Source organism: Hesperophylax consimilis, chromosome 30, assembly GCF_061612785.1.
Source record: "Hesperophylax consimilis isolate HC1 chromosome 30, BYU_Hcon_1.0, whole genome shotgun sequence".
In the NCBI taxonomy this organism is placed as follows: Eukaryota; Metazoa; Arthropoda; class Insecta; order Trichoptera; family Limnephilidae; genus Hesperophylax; species Hesperophylax consimilis.
The window spans coordinates 11,114,975-11,134,871 of record NC_142865.1 but is presented as its reverse complement, the minus strand read 5'-3'; the positions used below and the strand labels follow the sequence as shown (position 1 = coordinate 11,134,871).

Genomic DNA, 19,897 nt, shown 5'->3' with positions numbered 1-19,897 from the left:
TAAGTGGACATGTTACAAGTTAACAGCCATTCCTAACTAGTCTGACAGGAGCGTTGTTAGACAGTACACAATGAATTAAAAACGCCGTTTTAAAGCATTTATACGCCTTATTTCACATGTTTACAGTAAGCAGAGCTTCGCAGGGGTATCCGTCTATAAATAATCCAGCCTCAAACAGTCGGAGAGCTTTTATTTATTATTTGTTTTGTCGGCGAAAAGGTTCGGGATTGAAGTAGTGTTTGAATATGACGGACTTACCTCATCTTGGAGATGTTGGTTTTCCTGGTGATCACGCCGAACGGAGAACTAAATTGCACATTTGATTAATGTCACTGGTCACTTATAGCACCTGGTACCATTCATGACTGCTGGCAAACATCCCCAAATCGTGAGGAACCATGAACGGCCGCACTCGATTACACTACACGTCCGAACGAACAGTCGCCATGTTTGAATTACAGAATACTATAATATAACAATACAAGAAGCTACCGTCAAACCTCATGCTTCGTAAAATTAGAAAATTTTATGCGCGCCTCTATCGAAAAAAACTTGCACTATTGAGAAATTTGAAGCCAACGAAAATTTCAAAACGAATAATAATTTTAGTTATCATTCTTGTCGTAAGGATCGCAAAATAAAACTAATTCAAAACCTTCATCACAGCTTCTACTGTTTAGATACAGTTGGACCATGTTAAATATTCCCGTGGCCTATGGAGCCACTGGTGAATAACTGGTTCTGAAATCAAAATAATGCTATAAAACTTTCCGTAGTTCCAGTTTCTGTCACTGGCATGGTTATGTTGTGAGGTTGTAGACTAGAAAGGGTTCACGACCAACCCTGAAATAGACCAATCACCTCGGAGCGGAAGGTTTTTGAATGCTACTGCTAGAAGCATCTATCGTTTTTTTCTAGAACTATCTTCAAAGCATAAATAAACCACTCTCCTTCAAAGTACCGATAGTTTTTTAATGCTGCCATGTAATAAAAAAACAATATGGACATTATTTTTTTGCTACGGATTTCCCGAAAAAATATTCTTTCACAAATCGGAAAATGACTGCAATAAATTGGCGGATAAAACTTTTTGTAAAAAATCTGTTGTGTGGCGTAGAAAGTTAAAACGTTTTTTGAAAGAGTGGAAACGATATATTTCAAAAATGTCAATAATAAATGATAAAAAAATAACAGTCCAGTTACACGAATTCATTTGTACTTCGTCACTGGCATTGTTTTCAAAATGGTAATTATTTTTCGATACCTGAAAAATTCTGAGCAGATACATGAAGCGATTTTACAACAAATACATTAGGTGGGAATGCTATGTTTTTAATATCAGTATTCAAATGGAATGTGCTCAGAAGAACTAGCTTCTTATGCTTATACTAGAACATATTCAAAACCAAGCTTCACTACTTCTTCAAATCTTTTCTTCACACTTGCGTGGAGATAAGGTAAATAATCTATTAGAAGTCAGAAAAAATTATTATTAATCGGTTAATAAATTATAATAATGATTCTGTTTTATATTTAAAAATATATATTTTTGATGAGTTTTGGAATAATAAAATGATTTATTTTCCTTATTTTTGCGAACATTTTCAAACACAAATGACTCATTACAATCTTCAAGATGGCTCCCCTGTAGTGACGTTTCACGTGCGGCCAACTTGTTTTGGCAGCTGTCAAAGTCAGTACTGCGCCCGTTTTGTTTTGATTCTGTCGGCTTCCTTTATCTCTTCAGCTGAACAAATTCCATTTTCCAATAATGGTGGGAGTCCTGCCATCCCATACAGTCGCTAAAATATTCAATGAAAACATGGACGAGGAAATAAACGGAGTTAAACCGGTCGAACCCATCGGCGTGGGAAGCAGAATTCGATGTGAAAACTTTACAGGGACTGTTAAATATGTCGGAGAAGTTGCCGGCTATGTCGGTTTGTGGTACGGAATAGATTGGGACGACGCTGAAAGAGGAAAACACAATGGTTCCGTAAAAGGAGAACGATACTTTGAAGCTACTTCCGATACTTCAGGGTCTTTTGTGAGGCCTAACAAAATAACTCCGTCCATAAGTTGTGCAGATGCTATCAGAAAGTATTACGGAGAGAAAGAGGTTAGTCTAATTGGCTGTTTTGTTGTGTTTTTATGTTATTTTGTGCGGAAATATGAATGCGACATTGTTTTATTGATCTTTCTTGTCACCAATGACAATATTAGCGCATTGTTGTGAATTTTTACATACTAACCTACATAGCTAATTCATTACGCCCACAACACAATTATTTCACAAGCTGCGATGTTTATAATTTTCCGTATTTCTAACGTGTTGTGATTAAAAATGCCAATTTTTCTTTCTTTGTTGAATTGTTAATCTAATTCTACACGATAATAGTACAATTAAAAAAGATTTTTTTCGAAATTTCAACGTTTTAAGTTAGTTTTTGGGTAAAAAAATTCAATTGTTTGTATGGGAAAATAAATATTGGAATTTCGAAAAAAGTTTTTAATCTTTTTTACTTCTACCATCATGTAGAATCACCTTCCAAAGTTAGCGGACTTTACCCCCGGACACTCTGTACAAATTGGTTTAATAGCTTAATGCGTAAGATTAAGAAAGGGACGCTTCAATGGTTTGTGCATGCAGAGCGAATGAACGACCCAAGAAGAAGTGTAAGGAGAATATATGACGCAAATGTGAATGGTAGAAGAAGTAGGGAATACTTGAGTCGGGCCATGTCAAGAGTCAGAATAACAGAAGAGTATTTATGAATGTGGCAAGGAGTGTTTGCCAAAACCGAGTTGTTTGGCAGTCCATCCTCTCTGCCTACCCATGCGGGAAACAGTGTGATAGTTAGTTAGTTATGTCTATGTGAAGAACCCTCGGGAGGTCGGTCCTACAGGCAGGAAGATAAAACAGTCCATGCGGACTCTGACTCTGGTCGTAGTCATCAGAAGCATAATATTATCGAATTATAATCTCTATTTTTATTTTATTTTCAGGATGACAACACCGCAGCCCTGTACAAGGCGGTTATAGACGACTGGAAAAAACAAATTAAAGTACCTTTCATAGAGATGGTCGGATTTGATTCCGTTAGCAAGAAACAAGGGTAGGAAGTTTATGATTCATCTTTTCTGTAAGAGTACATATCTATTATTAATGATAAGGACAAGTTGCACAGGTCCCGTAAGCACTCAAGCCATAAGCCCATGGTGGTGCGCAAATCCTTCGTTCGCAATTGTGCGGGGTTGGTTGCGGTAAAGTGCGATAAAGACTAAGACAAACAAAAACGAATTGAATTTGCCTTAGTGTTTGCAAGAGGAAATGAGTGGGAAAGGCCAAAAACTTACCCTGGTCTCGTCCTCCTTAGCCGCTGGTTCCTTACACTTATCAGCTTGCATACAATTAAGGGCAATTCCCTTTTAACATTCGCTCACTCAACACAAAACAAAACAGTGACATTCACTGCGGCGGGTAAAAAACGTTTCACTGGACGATGTGTGCTCCAAAAACAGTCACAGCCGAGTTCAACATATGCGGGTATTCACAAATGACACGAATGTTCGCGATGACGAAGATGCAACGATACAATGCTCCTTGTCTTTGGCCCGGATCAAGGAAAGGGGACAAGGGGCAAAGGGGGGGTGAAGGGTACACATTTAAGGCTATTCAATTTTAAAACCTCACGCGCAACTATCCCATTTTCAGTGTTGTTCACAGATTTTTAGATAAGAGTAAGCAGGAGAGAAAACAGCAAATTCGCTAAAAAAAATACTTAGCATAGTCATCTAACTATTCCCTTCGAGCAAGTTTTCATTAATGTCTAAGCTGCTATCTGTAGCCCATTTTGTTGGGATTTCATAAGCCAAATCATTCATCTACGCATACTACAAGCCTATTGCATACTCAGTATAAGTCAGAGGCATCGCCTTTGGGTCCCACCCAAGCGTCATGCGTTCAATTCCTCGACTGGCTAAGTCCTCCATCACAACACAACCAACATTTTTCGCTTACGGTGGTGGTAGTAGATTTTCAAATATTGTCAGGTTATTTGTAACCCGGGAATATTTGTCTTTCTTTTTAAAATAAAAATAAAGAATTCGTTAATGAAGTTACACTAATTTACAGGTACTGACAGATGGTACTGATTGCTATATTTGCTGGCAGTCGCAATTTGTTCTGAAGAGTTCTGCCTATTTAGATACTAACACAAATAAGTCACCTCTTTAATTGCTTCTGAGTCACCTCTTGTGAACGCAGCACACATGTACAAAGTAAACATTGAATACTCTGACGTGAGCGACATTTGGCATACTTAGTTTATGTTTTGACACATTATAGTGTGCAGTCTCGGTACGATGCATGCGGTGCTGCCATTCTTTTTTTTTTTGAACGTATCGATTGATTTCTTGCAATAAGTTTATAAAATTTAATATTATTTATATTTTTATGCGAGTAAGGTAGGGTAGGCAGTGCTTATGTGACGCTTATATGTAATGCATGCCTCTGCCTATTGTGCTATATCCCATGCATTGGCAGTTTTCTCTAAAGTGCGTTTGTGCGGTAAACTCCTGTACAAAATATAAGGCAATAAGATAAACTTGTATTATAATTTTTCTAAACAAACTTTAAATGACGCTCCATTCAAATTTCGTGCTAAAAAATCCACCCATCTACATGACACTCGAACTGCCCAAGAGCGAGTCCGAAATAAATCTTAAATCCTGTAGGTGCGTTATGAATATCAGCACCTATGGGACCCTCCGTCAAATATCTTAGGTTCATGCAAAACGTACTGGTGGCGCCAGAGCTGTAGACCTGCAAACCTTGGGAATCTACTAGCTGCCTGAGAGCGCAGCACCTATGAAATTTTTTAACACCAAATTTATATAAAATAATATCAATTTATATAAAATAATATCAATTTATATAAAATAATGTCAATTTATATAAAATACACCGTCAACAAGAAAACCTAGTTAAATGGAAAGATGGTTTCTCAGAACCCTTTTTCTTAAAGAGTGGGATCAGACAAGGAGGTTGTTTGTCCCCAGTACTGTTCAACATATATATGGATGAATTAACTCACAGGTTAAATAACGCTGGGGTAGGCTGCCATATTGGAGGACAATTCATCAACAATGTGAGCTACGCAGACGATATGGTGCTGATGGCACCGTCAATAAGGGGACTAAGAATTCTCTTGAAGATCTGCGAAGAATATGCACTCGAAACAAACATGTTATATAACGCGAAAAAAACAGCACTGCTGGTCGTCAAATACAGAGAAGGACCAAAAAATATTCCCCCAGCATTTTTGAATGGAGAACCTCTCATAATAGTAGAAACAACGAAATATTTAGGGCATATCATCACCAACAACTTAACGGATGACGACGACATCGACAGGCAGAGGCGAGCACTGAGCATAAAAAGTAACATGCTTAGTAGAAGATTTAGACTCTGCAGCCCGAAGGTGAAAAGGACGCTATTCTTAGCTTTCTGCACTACCTTGTATACTTGCGAGCTGTGGGCCAATTTCAAAAAGCGTACCATGGAAAGGCTTCGGATTCAATATAATAATGCTTACCGCATAATGTTCGGACTTCCAAGGTACTGCAGTGCCTCCTCGATGTTCATGGAGGGGAGAGGTCCCGTCTTTGCAGCCCTAATGAGAACCAGGGTAGCAGGAACGAGAGGAAGGATCAACAACTCCAGAAACGTCCTCATCATCGAAACCCGCCAGACCACAGGATCGAGCATCGAAAAACATTGGAGAAAAATAGTGGCCCCCATAATTATCGCTCCGATATACCAATAAGCTTCCAAGAAATGTAAATGTTTTATGTTATCACTAGACATCGGATTATATGCACTAACAAAGTGCCAAAATATGCATGCAAATATGCACTAAAAAAGGCCGAAATATGCACTAAAAACTCTTGATTTGCCCAAAATATGCAGAATGCAAAATCAAAAAAACATTTATATTTTTATATATTTTAATTAAAGACCTTACAAAAACAGCGAAATATTCTTAAAATTATGCATAGTTTTTGTGACAATATACAACTAAGTATTTTTCCAAATTTTCGAGCTCAAATCTGTGACGTTTGCCACCCAGTATTAATTTGTATGCCGAAAACGACCTCTCTACGTCAACTGACGTCATTGGACAAAATTTAAAATTTGGCGCCATTTCTGGAGATATCTGTTTAGGCAGGGTATGACCTGTGCCGTTGTTGTAGGCATTAATGTTCTTCATATCTTCAAGACTCGGGTTTTTAAGCAAAATAGTCTAACTTTTTACGAATCTTTTCTGATATTGAATTAGAAAGGGCGTTGGCGAGTTCGATCATTGTTTCCAGTATTTCTATTGCTTTAATTAGGAGGAAGGTTTTTTGTTTCCAATTTTTTTATGGTATATGGTAACTTGTGGAAATGTGTTGAGATGAGGGCGATATTCTGTTTAATGGATGCGTCTTCAAATGCTAGCTTGCTTGAATGAATTGCAATGGCCTCAGAACTCAGAACTGTCAAATTGCCCAACTATTTGTTTTACGGCCTCAAAATTTTCAGCATAGAATAATACTGCATTTAGCCAAGTACCCCATCGAGTAATTATGGGTTCTGACGGCAACGCTAGTTTTGGCAATTGCTCTTTATAAGACTGCACACACGCGACGGTGCTTTTAAAAACACTTTTTTTGTAGAGAAAATCAATTTATTAACATTCCCATACTCTTGTATCTCTTCTGCAAGGCGATGAAACCCGTGAGCTAAGCAGGTAATGTGTAGTAAATTTGGATAAAAAGTTTGCAATGCTTGGCCAGCTTTCACCATGTATGGCGCAGCATCAGAAACAAACATGCAAATTTTTTCATCCACAGAACAATCGGGAAACAAAGATCTTATGGAATCATTTATGAAACGAGCAACAGTTGAATGATTTGTTTTTTCTAGGATTTTACAGGCAACCAAGTCACCTAGCTCCCTATACGTAGATGATACCTCCCGCTATTAAACGAAATATGCACGATTTGGGAAAAAAGGCTGAAATATGCATTAACGTCGTAATTAGAGAGTTATATGCATTTGCATATGCAAATATGCAAATGCATATAATCCGATGTCTAGTTATCACTCTCCACTCTATACACGGTGTCCGGAAACTTGTAGTACAAGCGGGAAACTGGAGAATCTACACCACATGGGGAACCCAAAAAAACATAAAATTTTTTGATTTGAGCATTTTCAAAAAAAAAAAAAAACCAAAAAAAAATATTTTTCGGCTATTTTAGGGTTAAAGTTTTTTCTGGTGTTTAGGGTTGAATAACAGATGTTTTAACCCTGCAGAGCAGAAATATTTTATGATTACACCGGGTTAAATGAAGGGTGATTTCAAAATAATGCTTCAAATCCGAGTTTCTTCATTTGTTTTACTTTCAAATAGTTTTAATTAGTTGGGTACTTTGATCTTCAGTAATAATTTATAAGAATTTGATTAAAAAAAAAAAATAAAAAATAAATAAAAAATCAACTTCAAACTCGATTTACTCGATAACGAAAGCTCAAATAAAAAAAAAATATACTACAAAATCGACTCCAAATGTGATGTAGATTCACCAGTTTCCCGCTTGTACTACGAGTTTCCGGACACCCTGTATATTTCCTTTACTTTTTCTTATGTTTTATTTGTTTTATCATACTTACATTTCATATTTTATTTTATTTGTACCTACTTATCTCTGTATATAACATTGTAGTTATATTTTATGGAATGTGTGGGATTCAACTCACCTCCCCACATTCTGGAATAAACAATTATTATTATTAAAGAAGGAGTTAGCGCAACACGGCATAACACCCCAAAAACAAACAACAAAAAAAACAATTATTATTATTATTAAAATAATATAAGAATCAATAGATTTTTTGTGATCATTGTGTTTTAAATTGCTATTAAAATAAGTTACTTTTTTATGTTAAAAAACAGCCTCTACGTAAATTGTGATTTATATAAATGGTTTACGACATTATATTCTAGTCACAGACATTTTAGTGAATCGCCGATTTGTATATTATCGCTAGACCGCTAATCTCTGGTGCCGTGCTGTGATGAAATTCCTTTAGATCTAGAGAAAAATACATATACATAATATGGAAAAGACCAACATAAAATTTTTTCATATATCTTAGGAATTTTTCTCCCTTTTTTATCTTCGATTGAACTTCTAATGAGATAGGCCACGAACCGCCATTGTCCCCGTGTGCAACTTTATTCCCCTGATAGTAACTCAGTCCATTATATAAAGATCAGTAGCATTGTCGTTGGATATTCGTCAATATCTCTTGGTTCCATAATATGTTGTTCAACTTGCGAGTATCCAAGCCTTCTTCACATCAAGGATGGACAGTAACACAATAAAGCAGGACCCAAAGTGGTGCCTTGTAATACTCCTTTTTATAATATAAATATTTTTAATCTTGAAAAGGAATATTACCCTTACTATATTTATAAAGAGATGGTCTGCATAGCTTCTATAAGTAATTAGGACATTGGCCGATTGTGCTATCTCCCTTGTTTTGCATTGTTTCCTTTTAATAAAGTTCACCAGGGTTGTTGTGGATGATTGGTCATGCCTCCTGTTATCACAAAATAGTATTTATTCAACCTCCCTGCTATCTGAGCCTTCTTCCCATCAAGGCGCTAAAATTGCCACTAAATAAGAATGAGTGTTTCTTCATTCTCTTCACATTTCCATGAGCTGTTAGTGTGTGATCTGCACTTCCAACAGCTGCATGTGTGAAGTGGAAGTGTTCAGTTAATATTCCTACCAGCTCCCTCAGTGAGTTTCTATCCATATTGAGCAGTGGTAGGTTTGAAAAATTCAAACCCTTAGTAATTACTTCTTAAGATGAATCCTTACACATTATATTATCCATTTAAGGACTCTTGACCAACTGGTGGATGTCTGTGTCTCTGACATGAACGTCTGGTCAGCGGGGGAATTGGACATACTGTGTCCATCCCTTCGTCAGCTGGATCTCTCCAAGAATCTTCTGTCTCAGTGGAGAACGGTGGCTGATATCGCTAGACAACTTCCACTCTTAGAGAAACTGGATCTAAGGTTTGTACTAGTACCATATCACACTGTTGGAAATAACAGCTAGATACCGTTATTGCCCAACAAGTAGTGACTTATCAATAGTCCTAGTATCTCTTAAGTGAATGAATTAATTGAATAATCAATGTATGTATTTCTTATTAACAGCAAAAATAGGATAACTCTTCCCTCAACCGATCAAGATTTAGAACAACTTGCCCCCAGTTTTTCGAAGCTCACAAAATTGATAATAACTCATTGCAACCTCACCTGGGAAGACATACAGAAGATAATGTCAATGTTGCCACACCTGGAAATGCTGGTAATTGGCTGGAATAAAATCACAAAGATTGCAACACCAACTTCCATATTAAACACTTCCATCTGCAATCTGACACAGCTGGTGTTAGATGGGAACCCGTTAGACAGCTGGTCAGAAGTTTTGAAGCTGGGATGTCTGACTAATCTGACGATTTTGAGTCTGAACGATTGTCAGATTAAGGAAATTCGATTTGACGATCGGCTTCAAGGAGAAAAGACGGAGAATTTTCCGAGTTTAGAAGAACTGCATTTGAAATATAACTTAATCAATGACGTAAGTATTTTATTTCATAAACTAACATAGAATAACAACTAACATTTGTCATAGGGCACAAAAAATCTTATAGCTCCGAGGGCTTTGAAGCAGAGAATGGCTAGTTACCTCAAGAGTGTTTGCTCTTTAACCTCGTCGGATTTAATGTTTCAAATTCCCAAGGTCGGCCCTATGCAGGCGCCATTGGAGCAGTCTGCTCCAGGCGATCAACCTCACCTAACACATCACCCTTGAAATTATTTTTCTTAAAACTGACACTACACGAAAACACAAATCATCTGAATATTATTGATTACAGCGATCTCCTACCTAGGCGCCATTTGGCTCAGGGCTGGCCCTGCGAATACCCTATCTTGTCGAATTACGACTTAAAGTAATTGTAATGACAATCTAGTCTCCTTCAACGGAAGCAATCTTCCCAACATGCCTTCCATTGATATGCTTGGTGTAGCATTAAGTCACGGGGGCCCCATTGAAGCCAGAGCATCTCAGAAGCTTGGAGTATTATACAAACCTTCCAGATACTAAAATAGTTGACTGTGCATAGCAAAGTCCTGTTTTAACTCAACCATTTGGCATTTCATCTGTCTATAAATTTGTTTGTTGCTGGTTCAATATGGTGGCTTTGTTGGATACTACGTTTTTATCTCGCCAGAATTGGCATGATTGTAGTTCCTAATACGGGCAGTAAAATTGTAACAATTAATATTATGGTACCTACCGGCCTAAAGAAAGTTTGAAAAAAGAATATTGTCATTTCCGATCATGAACCTAAAAAGCCCTGAACAGAGCATTAGTGTGATTTTGTATGAATGGCATTAAATCCAAATCTAGGGTGAGGGGAAATTGCCTGGCAGCCATCTTGTATGACAAACTTTAGAAATGATTTATATGCAAAGTGGTGCGTAATGAACTATTATAATTTTATTTTTGTGTTAATGCAGTAAAAAACGTAGCCTCATTCTAAAAAATGTTTTGGAAAGATTATGAAATCCACTATCGCATTGTGTTGTAATAAGTAAATATTTGCGTTTCTAAATATACATTTTATGAAAACGTCAAAAATATGTAAAAATCGCTTACAATTATTTCAAAGCTTTGAAAAATGTACTTTTTTCTGAGTATCATAAAGAAATAACACTTTATATATTGAAGAAATATAATTAAAAACTATTAGTCACCTCAAAATATTAACCGTTCAAACTAAAATATTTTTAATAAATTATTTAGAAACGCAATCAATTATGAACGAAGAAGATGACAGATTCAATCGGCTTAGATAATGCAACTCTACGTTCCATAGATATTCTTGAATACAGACGCGTAGCGTTATTCATTATCGATACTCTGTTTTTTAAATCATGGCAATTCGTATACTAGTGATGGAAATAAATAGATTTTTGTAAAATCTCGCGCGTTTACGTGAAAAGACGTTCTAATGTCTTGACCGCTATTATCATATTTACGTCTTTTGACGTTCTAATGTTCTGAGTGGTTAAAAGATTCAACAAAACAAAATAGTAGAAGCGGAGAAGTTATATGGGTACTTAGGTCTATTTGTGTCTAGAAGAATAAAAGTGATAGAATATACAACATTTATACTGATTACTTTTCAAATGAAATATATCACCCAGATCAGAATATTTGTTTCTTTTTTTTTTTTTTATATGTGTTTATTCAGTTTTTTTTTTATTTGTACATTATTTTCTCTTACTTAGATCTTACAAAACTGATCAATCAGTTTAATTGTAAGAAATCTCTCAGTTTTTCTATTTATTAGCTTATAACAATATATTTAATTTCAACTTGATATCTTGGTACCACAATATTAATTGTTTTTATGTTTGACGGAGGTAGAACGATCTAATTTTCGTTTTTATTTTTGAATGACATGTCTCATTTTTAATATCTTCTGGTAATGAGTTAAACAATTCCGGAATTTTATGTCTTTTTGTTCTTTCTGAGATTGTGAAGTCTCGGAATCGGAGAATTTTGGTAAGCTAGTGTCCTGGTGTTATTGAAGTAAAAAGGTAAGAAATGTCGGTATGATTTTTTGGGAACATGGATATTTTATGAGACAAGGAATGGGATGTCATTAAAAAATTTAAGTAGGTTTTGGCATTTTTCATACATCTTCCTACCCCCTCACCCAGCGTCTTAAAATTGTTCTCGAATAGCTATAATTTGACAGTCATCTACAATGTCAGTGTTTTACTTAGGAATTTTCATGGACAATATTGAAATGCGTTCAAAACTTGTAAATCCTAGCTTTATACACTGCACATTGCAGTGTGCCTTAAATTAGTCATGATTTCATTGAACTGCTATTGTAGTTGGTCATATCCTAAGGGTTAAATAAGAAAAAATTAGAGTAAAATTTTTCGACGCAAGGTCGACTGTTCACTACTAGCATAAAACTGTTGAGTTTGTTAGTCACTTGTGGTCTGAAGCCCACAAATTCCTCTACTTTAACGCAAATGTTTACTGGGTTTGTTCTACCGTTGAAATTATGCGTATGACTTCAAGCCAGCAGAGCATGTAGCAGACAGCATATTAATTGTTGTATTTATTATTAATGTTTCAGTGGAGATCTCTTAGCGAACTGGACAAGTTGTTAAAACTTCAGAAGCTGTACTTCTTGAAGAATCCAATCCTTCAAGAGGAAAACTATGACACGGCTTCTCAGCTCCTCCTAGCCAGGATAGGAAACTTAAAGGTGAGATCTTTACTACTTACGTTTTTCCAGGGCCATTAACAGGGCACTGCCACCTCACACACACCAGGGGCCCTAGCACGCTGGATCGATAAAACCCTATATCAATACGGTATTGACTAACGGTCTTACTAAAAAAACATGGTGACAATTTTATTCAATTGATATACAACCGTGTATGTGAAAACCTTATATATACATTGATATATACATTGTGTTTCCAGTCAAAGGGGTATTGTCTATCTGTTGTATAAACTTAAAGTATTATAAAATATTCTCATTGAATTTCGGAATTTTTACGTGAATTACGTGAATGAATTAATTCGGAATTAAGGTATTTTAAATGTTCTATATTTTACTTCATTTTGAAGATGTCGTAAGAACAAATACCGTTTTAGAAACAAGCAGATGGCGCATCAAGCGCATGCATGAGTCTGCCAAAGGGCTATGTTTTCAGATCAGGCAGCCAGTTAAAGACATTTTTTATTAGTAATAATTCGAATTAGAAATTGTACAGTGTGTAACAAAAAAAAACAATGTTTGACTGGAATTGTAAAGGGATTTTTTATAAGTAAGGCTGTTAATCTGTCATCAGTGGTTATTAGGTGACATTAGGCAGTATGTGCAACAATTGATATAAAATATTACTATGATGAACTTTAATAATTAAAGGGATTGAGCTACTGTGAAGGGAATAATGTTGCATGTGGGAGAGTGCACAGGAGTCTATGACCTGAGTGCTTATGGGAGTTACATATGCAGACCATTACCTTGTCACTAATAAATAATTCTGTATTTATTACAGGAATTAAATGGAAGTGAAATAGCAAAGGATTCCAGAAGAGGGGCAGAATACGACTATTTGAAGAAATACGGCAAAGAATGGAAGAAACTAGAAACGGAAAATGCAGATCTGAAAGAATTCCTTCTGCAGAATTCCAGATTCCAACACCTTATAGAAAGTAAGTGCAGCTATAAATCTACCTTACGACAGCTGTGAAGCTGTATTACTTACATACATCAGGGGTGGCGACCCCCGTGGCCGACGGAATAACCAGTGGACTGTTTTTCGACCATGTATATCATCCACGCTGGAATTTTTGCCGATCTGATTTTAATATGCTTTGAAAACTGTATAGAGGAAAAAATCAGAATCGCTTGCGCTAATATCACTGTAGATTCTACTGTTTATTTCATTAATCTAATGCCTTAATCTTTAATGTCTCTACGAAACAAATGTCTATAAATGTCAAAATTAATTTACGTTAAACGGTGTACAAAAACTGGGTGCTTTAAACGATGTATAAAGAAACGATCGATTCAATCAAATTTTTGGGAGTTTTTCATGAAATTAATTCGCGATTAGAAGAAATAAACGACATATTTGAGGAAAGATTTACCGAGATTTCACTTGGTATATGTTTTTATTTTCAGAATACGGCCTGCCGGATGACAGCCTCCTAGAATCGAAGCCCGGATCCAACATCATCACAACGAAGCTAATACAGATAACACTAAAGGACGTAAAATCCGGCAAGAGCGTCCAGAAGAAACTCCCATCCACGATGAGCGTGCAGAAACTGTCGGCTTTGGCGCGACGGCTATTTGCAACACAGCACCGGGGTGCCCAGCTACTAGAACCTAGTCTCTACTGCCTATTCACCAGCAAGAGTGATTCCAAAGAGATGACCGTGTGTCTCGATAACCAGCTTAAAGAACTCGATTACTTTTCTGTAGCCGACGGTGATACGGTGCTTGTTAAATGGTGATGTTTCTGAAATTACAAATGAATTTTCAAATTTATTTTTTAATAACAATTGCGCACGGTAGGCACTGAAGATATAAACAAACAAAAGCTGGTTTGTGCGTGTTCGTATACCCGATAATTTTTTTTTTTTTTTTTTAAATATTTTTATGTTACACTGTACAAGAGCACCCCTGTCTGTACAGTGTAAAGACAGGTGAACTATATCGTTGTGAAGAGGGTTAAGGTAGGGGCTGTAGAAAGGGATTTATTAATGCGGCTCTTGAGCAGACCCGGATTATATTAATGCCGGTAGCTCGTTCGACAAGCGAGCCGACTCATACAAAAACAAGTCGAAGAAACGATCCGTTCTCTTGAAGTTTTCGTCAACTGTGTACGGGTGTTCCGCTCGTGTCTGTCGAGTTTCGTATAAGCATTACGTCGCACAGGGGATCAATGCTGTTAGCTCATTAGAGCAGGCTCCATTGAAATATCTGTAGTTCAGGCTCAGCATGCCTACATTGCTTCTCTGCATGAATGATTGTCAGAATGGATTGTCAATCAGACTGACCGCCCTCCTTAGCACAGAATCAAATAGTTTTATTAGGTATTTTGGGGCTCCAGCCCAGAGGTGGCTCTCAAAGACGACTTCCTACTTACTTCTGGTAATATTGAGCAAACATTTTCAAAAATCAAAATTCTTTCTTGAATAGAAAATCTATTTCGTTGACCTGTCTGTTGTGTTTCTAGGAATTTTCTATCCAGTGGATAGAAGTGAAGACATATGAATTAAAGTGAGATAAAATTGACCTTACTTCGGGCACACTGACTTGCCCACAACACACTTTTTGGTTTATCTCTTCAGTGACCTGAAGAAAATCATTTCCTTCAGAGCCTATGTCATTTTTGGTGATGCTGTGTGGAGGGTCTTTTTGAGGAAAAGAAGGAGTAAACCTTGGTCTTCAAGAGATAACCATTTATACGAGTTGATGGATGATAAGTTTATTTTTAAAATGGGTCGGTATATTGTTAAGAATTTCGTCAGTGCAGAGATCAAGGATAATAGAAACAAAGGAGATGGGCCATGAAACATATTTGGTATTGCACATCGTTCATCCATACTACAGCTGCTCGCATAAATGGTCAGTGGCGCCCCTCCTTTGTTTCTACCTACACACCAAACACAAAACTGCTTTGTTAGTCCGTCCAGTTTGGTCGTAGCGAGGCCACAGTGGGCATGCTTCATGTTGATCCCTGTGCCAGTTGATCCCTCGGATACTTTCCCCTATGTCGACTGCACATATAAGCATCTTGTCTTATGTTATTCAGATGTATATCCTTTCTGCGTACTCCTTTGGGGATAAGGCATTATTGTCAGCAAAAATATTTGTATAGTGGATTTCCACTCAAGACGCCTGCAGATACGAGTAATTGACTTTGTTATGCAGCCGTAAGCAAATACTGGTCCCACTGTCATTCCACCCATACGTCTCGGCGGGGCCAACCTGAAAATCTGCAGCCAAATAAAATATTTGGGGCATGTCATCACCGACGACCTAAATGATAAAAATGACATAGAACGCCAAAGAAGAGTAGTGAGTGTGCGAGCTAACATGCTTGCCAGAAGATTCAACAAGTGCAGTCCTCCGGTGAAGAAGCAACTTTTCCAAACATACTGTATGAGCTTCTGCACCAGCGAGCTATGGACGACATAAACACAAGGCGTCATGAACACACTCTGAGTACAGTACATCAACGCATACAGAGCCCTATTTGGCCTCCCCTGGCGATGCAGCGCCTCAGATGTTCACCGAAGGAAGGGTGCATGGGTTCGCTGCTCAGCTCAGTGCTAGTCAGCGCTACCAGAGATCGGACAACACTCTTGTCCAGGCCGTTGCCCAGTGGCAGGGAGCGCCTCTACACCAGAGATGGAGAATTTCACTCAAGCCACCATTAAGTCCTAATGTGTTTTTTAATTCATTTTTTTTATTTATTTCTATATTGATTTTTTTTTTAATCTATCAACTTAAATGTAAACTTTTATGGCAGGCAGAGCATTGCACACACCGCTCTGTCCAGCTGAAATAAACATTATTATTTTTATTATATCCACTCTGTAAATGTTACTGGGGAGTAAGTACAACAGAAATAATCCTTGGGTCAACTGTCGGAGGGATCAACTGTGGGGGGTTCAAGCATCATGGAATCTCCCTTCCCGTTATTATCTATACGAGAGGACACCAGAAGAAACAGATGTTGTAATATTTAGTAATCTGTTGATTAAATTTTTAATGCAATATATCGCCTGCAGTAAAAATGCCTAGAAAGCTAATTAAGCATTCTTGTAGGCTAATTTTATTCAATCAATGATACTCATTCATACCGTCACCCTCATACCAGCAAGAGTAGGCAGAGAGAATAAAGCACCAAACATTTGCACCATCTCTAACATTCGGCATTAAATATTAAAACTAATAAATTGATTAATATTCTAACACATACAATGAAACCTCTATCTGTCGTTTCTGAAAGATCCTATGAATGTGAGAATATAGAAGAAAGCTACGTGCATTGTTAAATGTTGAAAAGATAACAAAATCATAGTTATTTCAGGCCTCTGGCATATTCTGTCAGAAGGTAGAAATATTTACGCTTTGCAATAAAATTCAAATAAATTGAATAATTCTAAACATATTTTTCATCATTGAATTGATGAACTAAAATTACTGATAACGAAAAAGCACACGATTTATTAGACAAATGTTTTATAAACATTGTTTGTCACCTTATTTTTTTTACGTTTCATATAAAAATAATTTCCCAAAGTTTCATAATTTTTTTTAAAATCGCCGTTGGAACCTTTCATTTCATAGATGTTTACATTTTAATTCTTCTGTGTTTAACCCCTGCAGCGTTTGAGGGTCATATATGACCGGGCAGACAAATTTTATAAAAGTATTTTTATATTTTTTTCTATCATGTGTAAATACATAATTTTTTTGACATTAGCAAAAGAAATAATAAGTCTTTCCAGTTTGCCTCAAATATATATACTAAAATCCTAAAAATAGCCAAAATGTATAATTCATATTTTTAACTTTAAAATTTTTTTTTTTTTTTTTTCGTAATTTCGAGTATATATTTTTCATGTTTGATATTAAAATTTTATTATTTAGAAATAGTAATGTTTATTTTCAATGCATACACCGGAAAGATAATTTTATCTAGTTTCCAAAACAGTATTTGTTTTTACGGCAAATTTAAAAATAAGATGTATATAGTGCATTTGAAATACACAGAAAACATTGCAAACTGAACAAATGTGATGAAAGTACTGAAGGGTTAACTTCTAGATTTGAATATAAAGCGTGGTGTTTTCTCTTTCTAACATTGTTTAGATCATATTTCTAACCATGAAAGTAACAATTTCTATGAGACAATATGAGCTTTTTCCAAAAGCGAATAAATTAGCCTTAGTACAGTGGGACTATTTTTGCTTTGAAAATTTTTAATCTTTCTTGAAGAGTATACACTTTTTTTCACTGGACGGCTAATTTTTAAGGTTTAAATGCGCAAAAACTAGAAAGTAATAAGATCATTGCACGCGCGCACCGCTATGTTTGAATGTCTAAGGGTACATATGCATTTACAAACCGAAACGCGAACTTTATCACGAATTACGGAAAAGGAACGAATCAACTGCAAGCGAAGTTACGCACCATTTGCGGTTGCTTCGTTTCTTTCCCATAAGTTGAGGTTCTGTTCGGCAGTTCGGCTCGCGGATGTATACGTAGCATAACGACAACTGATGTCAGAAGCGGCCGGATTATTCTAGGAACGACCGATCGAGATTTCACCGTATACTTAACACGGGGGTTATGTTCCACAGAATACCATACAATAAATAAAATAATCTACGTAATATATGGGAAGATAAGTTATGTTGTATGAATATTGCTCCTAGACTGTGTTGGTTTTCTCTAAGTGTGTTTGTGCAGAGAACTCCCGTAAAAAAGATAAGAAACATAGAAATTACTGTATGTATGTAATTTATTTTTGCATTTTCTGGGGTTTGTAGCCTCGCCTTTCAATGCATGTTTTAAGATTCTCACAACGTCCATTTTTCGAAATTATTTTAATTATTTAGGTTGGGTGTGTGACAGAAATTCAAATGTAACATTGTCATCAAATAATAGCCAAAGAGATTATCTCTAAATAGTATAAAATAAAGTCGCTATCGGTGTCTGTCTGTATGTGCGCTTAGTTCTTCGAAACCATGCAACGAGTTTTGATAGGGTTTTCACTATAATTTAGAGAATTTCTTCCGGAAGGTTTATATATATATATATATAATACGTGCATATTAAAATTAAAGAAAGTAGAGAAAAATCGAGTGACGCTGGGTACAAGTCAGCTAGTTTTTAATAAACATTTCGTCGTTTGTAGGTTCGTACAGACATGAAAAAAATGCAATTTTGAACATAAAAACAAATGTACAATTTTTTGAAAACAATTTAAAATGGCATTTACACAGACTACATGGTACAAAACATTATCTAGAATATTCCATCAGAGGTACATCTTTTGGTATTCGATTAAAGCTTAATCAAGCTTAGCGACTAAACATGTTAACTAATTGCAGAAAGTTACCCAGATTTTGGTTAGCTATCGCTCAAGGGTATTAGCGGTGCTACCTAAATTTGGGTAGCTATCGCTCAAGAGTATTAGCGGTGGCTGACCGGGTATCTCATCAATATGAAAGTTCAACACACCTACAAAAAGTGATATAAAGTCATGAAAAGTGGTGAAACAAAAACTAGGTTACATAAGTAACTATTAACTTAGTTTTTGTTTCATCACTTTGAATGACTCTATATCACTTTTTAAAGGTGTGTTTAATTGTCATTTTGATGAAATATCATGGAACCTTAGCGGTGCTACCCAAATTTGGGTAACTATCGCTCAGGAGTAGTAGCGGTGCTACACAAATTTTGGTAGCTATCGCTCAAAGGCATAAGTGGTGCTATCCAAATTTGTGTAGCTATCGCTCAAGGGCATTAGCGGTGGTACCCAAATTTGCGTAGCTATCGCTTGACTGCAACTTTCATTTTGTTATGCTAGTCAGCTGCTCCCAATTTGACAGAAAGCTGAAAAGGACCTCGACTTGTCATCAAATGGCCAATGTTATATTTGGATTTCTCTCCAAACCTTTCACCCCATTCAATAAAGTTAATTTACGCTTTTGTATTATTTAAACTTAAGTTGTTTTTGTATTCATACACATAAGATAACAGAACTTTGGCAAAGATAGGCAAATAAAACATCCACTGAATTAAAAAAAGTATTTTATTGGTTCCTTTTCTAACCCAAATCCATCCCTGTTAACAATTTTTTGTAGAAAAATTTAAAAAGAAAATAATTTTTTTTTTTTTTTTTTTTTTATTAAATATCAAAATAATATACAAAAATCAAAAAGTCCCAATAAACTACTTTAAAGTAGTTTGTCATTGGGTGCTTTTAACTTAAACAGATTATATCAAATGTATACATTCATATCATGAGAGGTGTAATACAATAAAAATAAAAACAAAAAATAATTAAAGCGTATGCAGTTAGAAATAGTTTGTATTAGAGTCTAGTACAAACTATTTCTTTCAGCTAGCCAATTTTTCAACAAAAAATTTCTTTTTATATTTGTACATTTTTTGATTTCTGCAGGTAACATATTTAA

At 36.0% G+C, this 19,897-nt stretch overlaps 1 protein-coding gene across 1 annotated transcript; it reads left to right on the top strand.

Annotated features, from left to right (window-relative positions):
* The first annotated feature begins 1,678 nt into the window (after positions 1-1,678).
* Tbce (Tubulin-binding cofactor E) lies at positions 1,679-19,486 on the top strand. The gene is made up of 7 exons (XM_089649430.1): positions 1,679-2,119; positions 3,007-3,116; positions 8,959-9,138; positions 9,283-9,709; positions 12,294-12,425; positions 13,228-13,384; positions 13,857-19,486. Exons 1-7 carry the CDS (start codon positions 1,772-1,774, stop codon positions 14,189-14,191), a joined length of 1,689 nt encoding a protein of 562 aa, XP_089505556.1. The 5' UTR covers positions 1,679-1,771; the 3' UTR covers positions 14,192-19,486.
* The last annotated feature ends 411 nt before the right edge of the window (positions 19,487-19,897 follow it).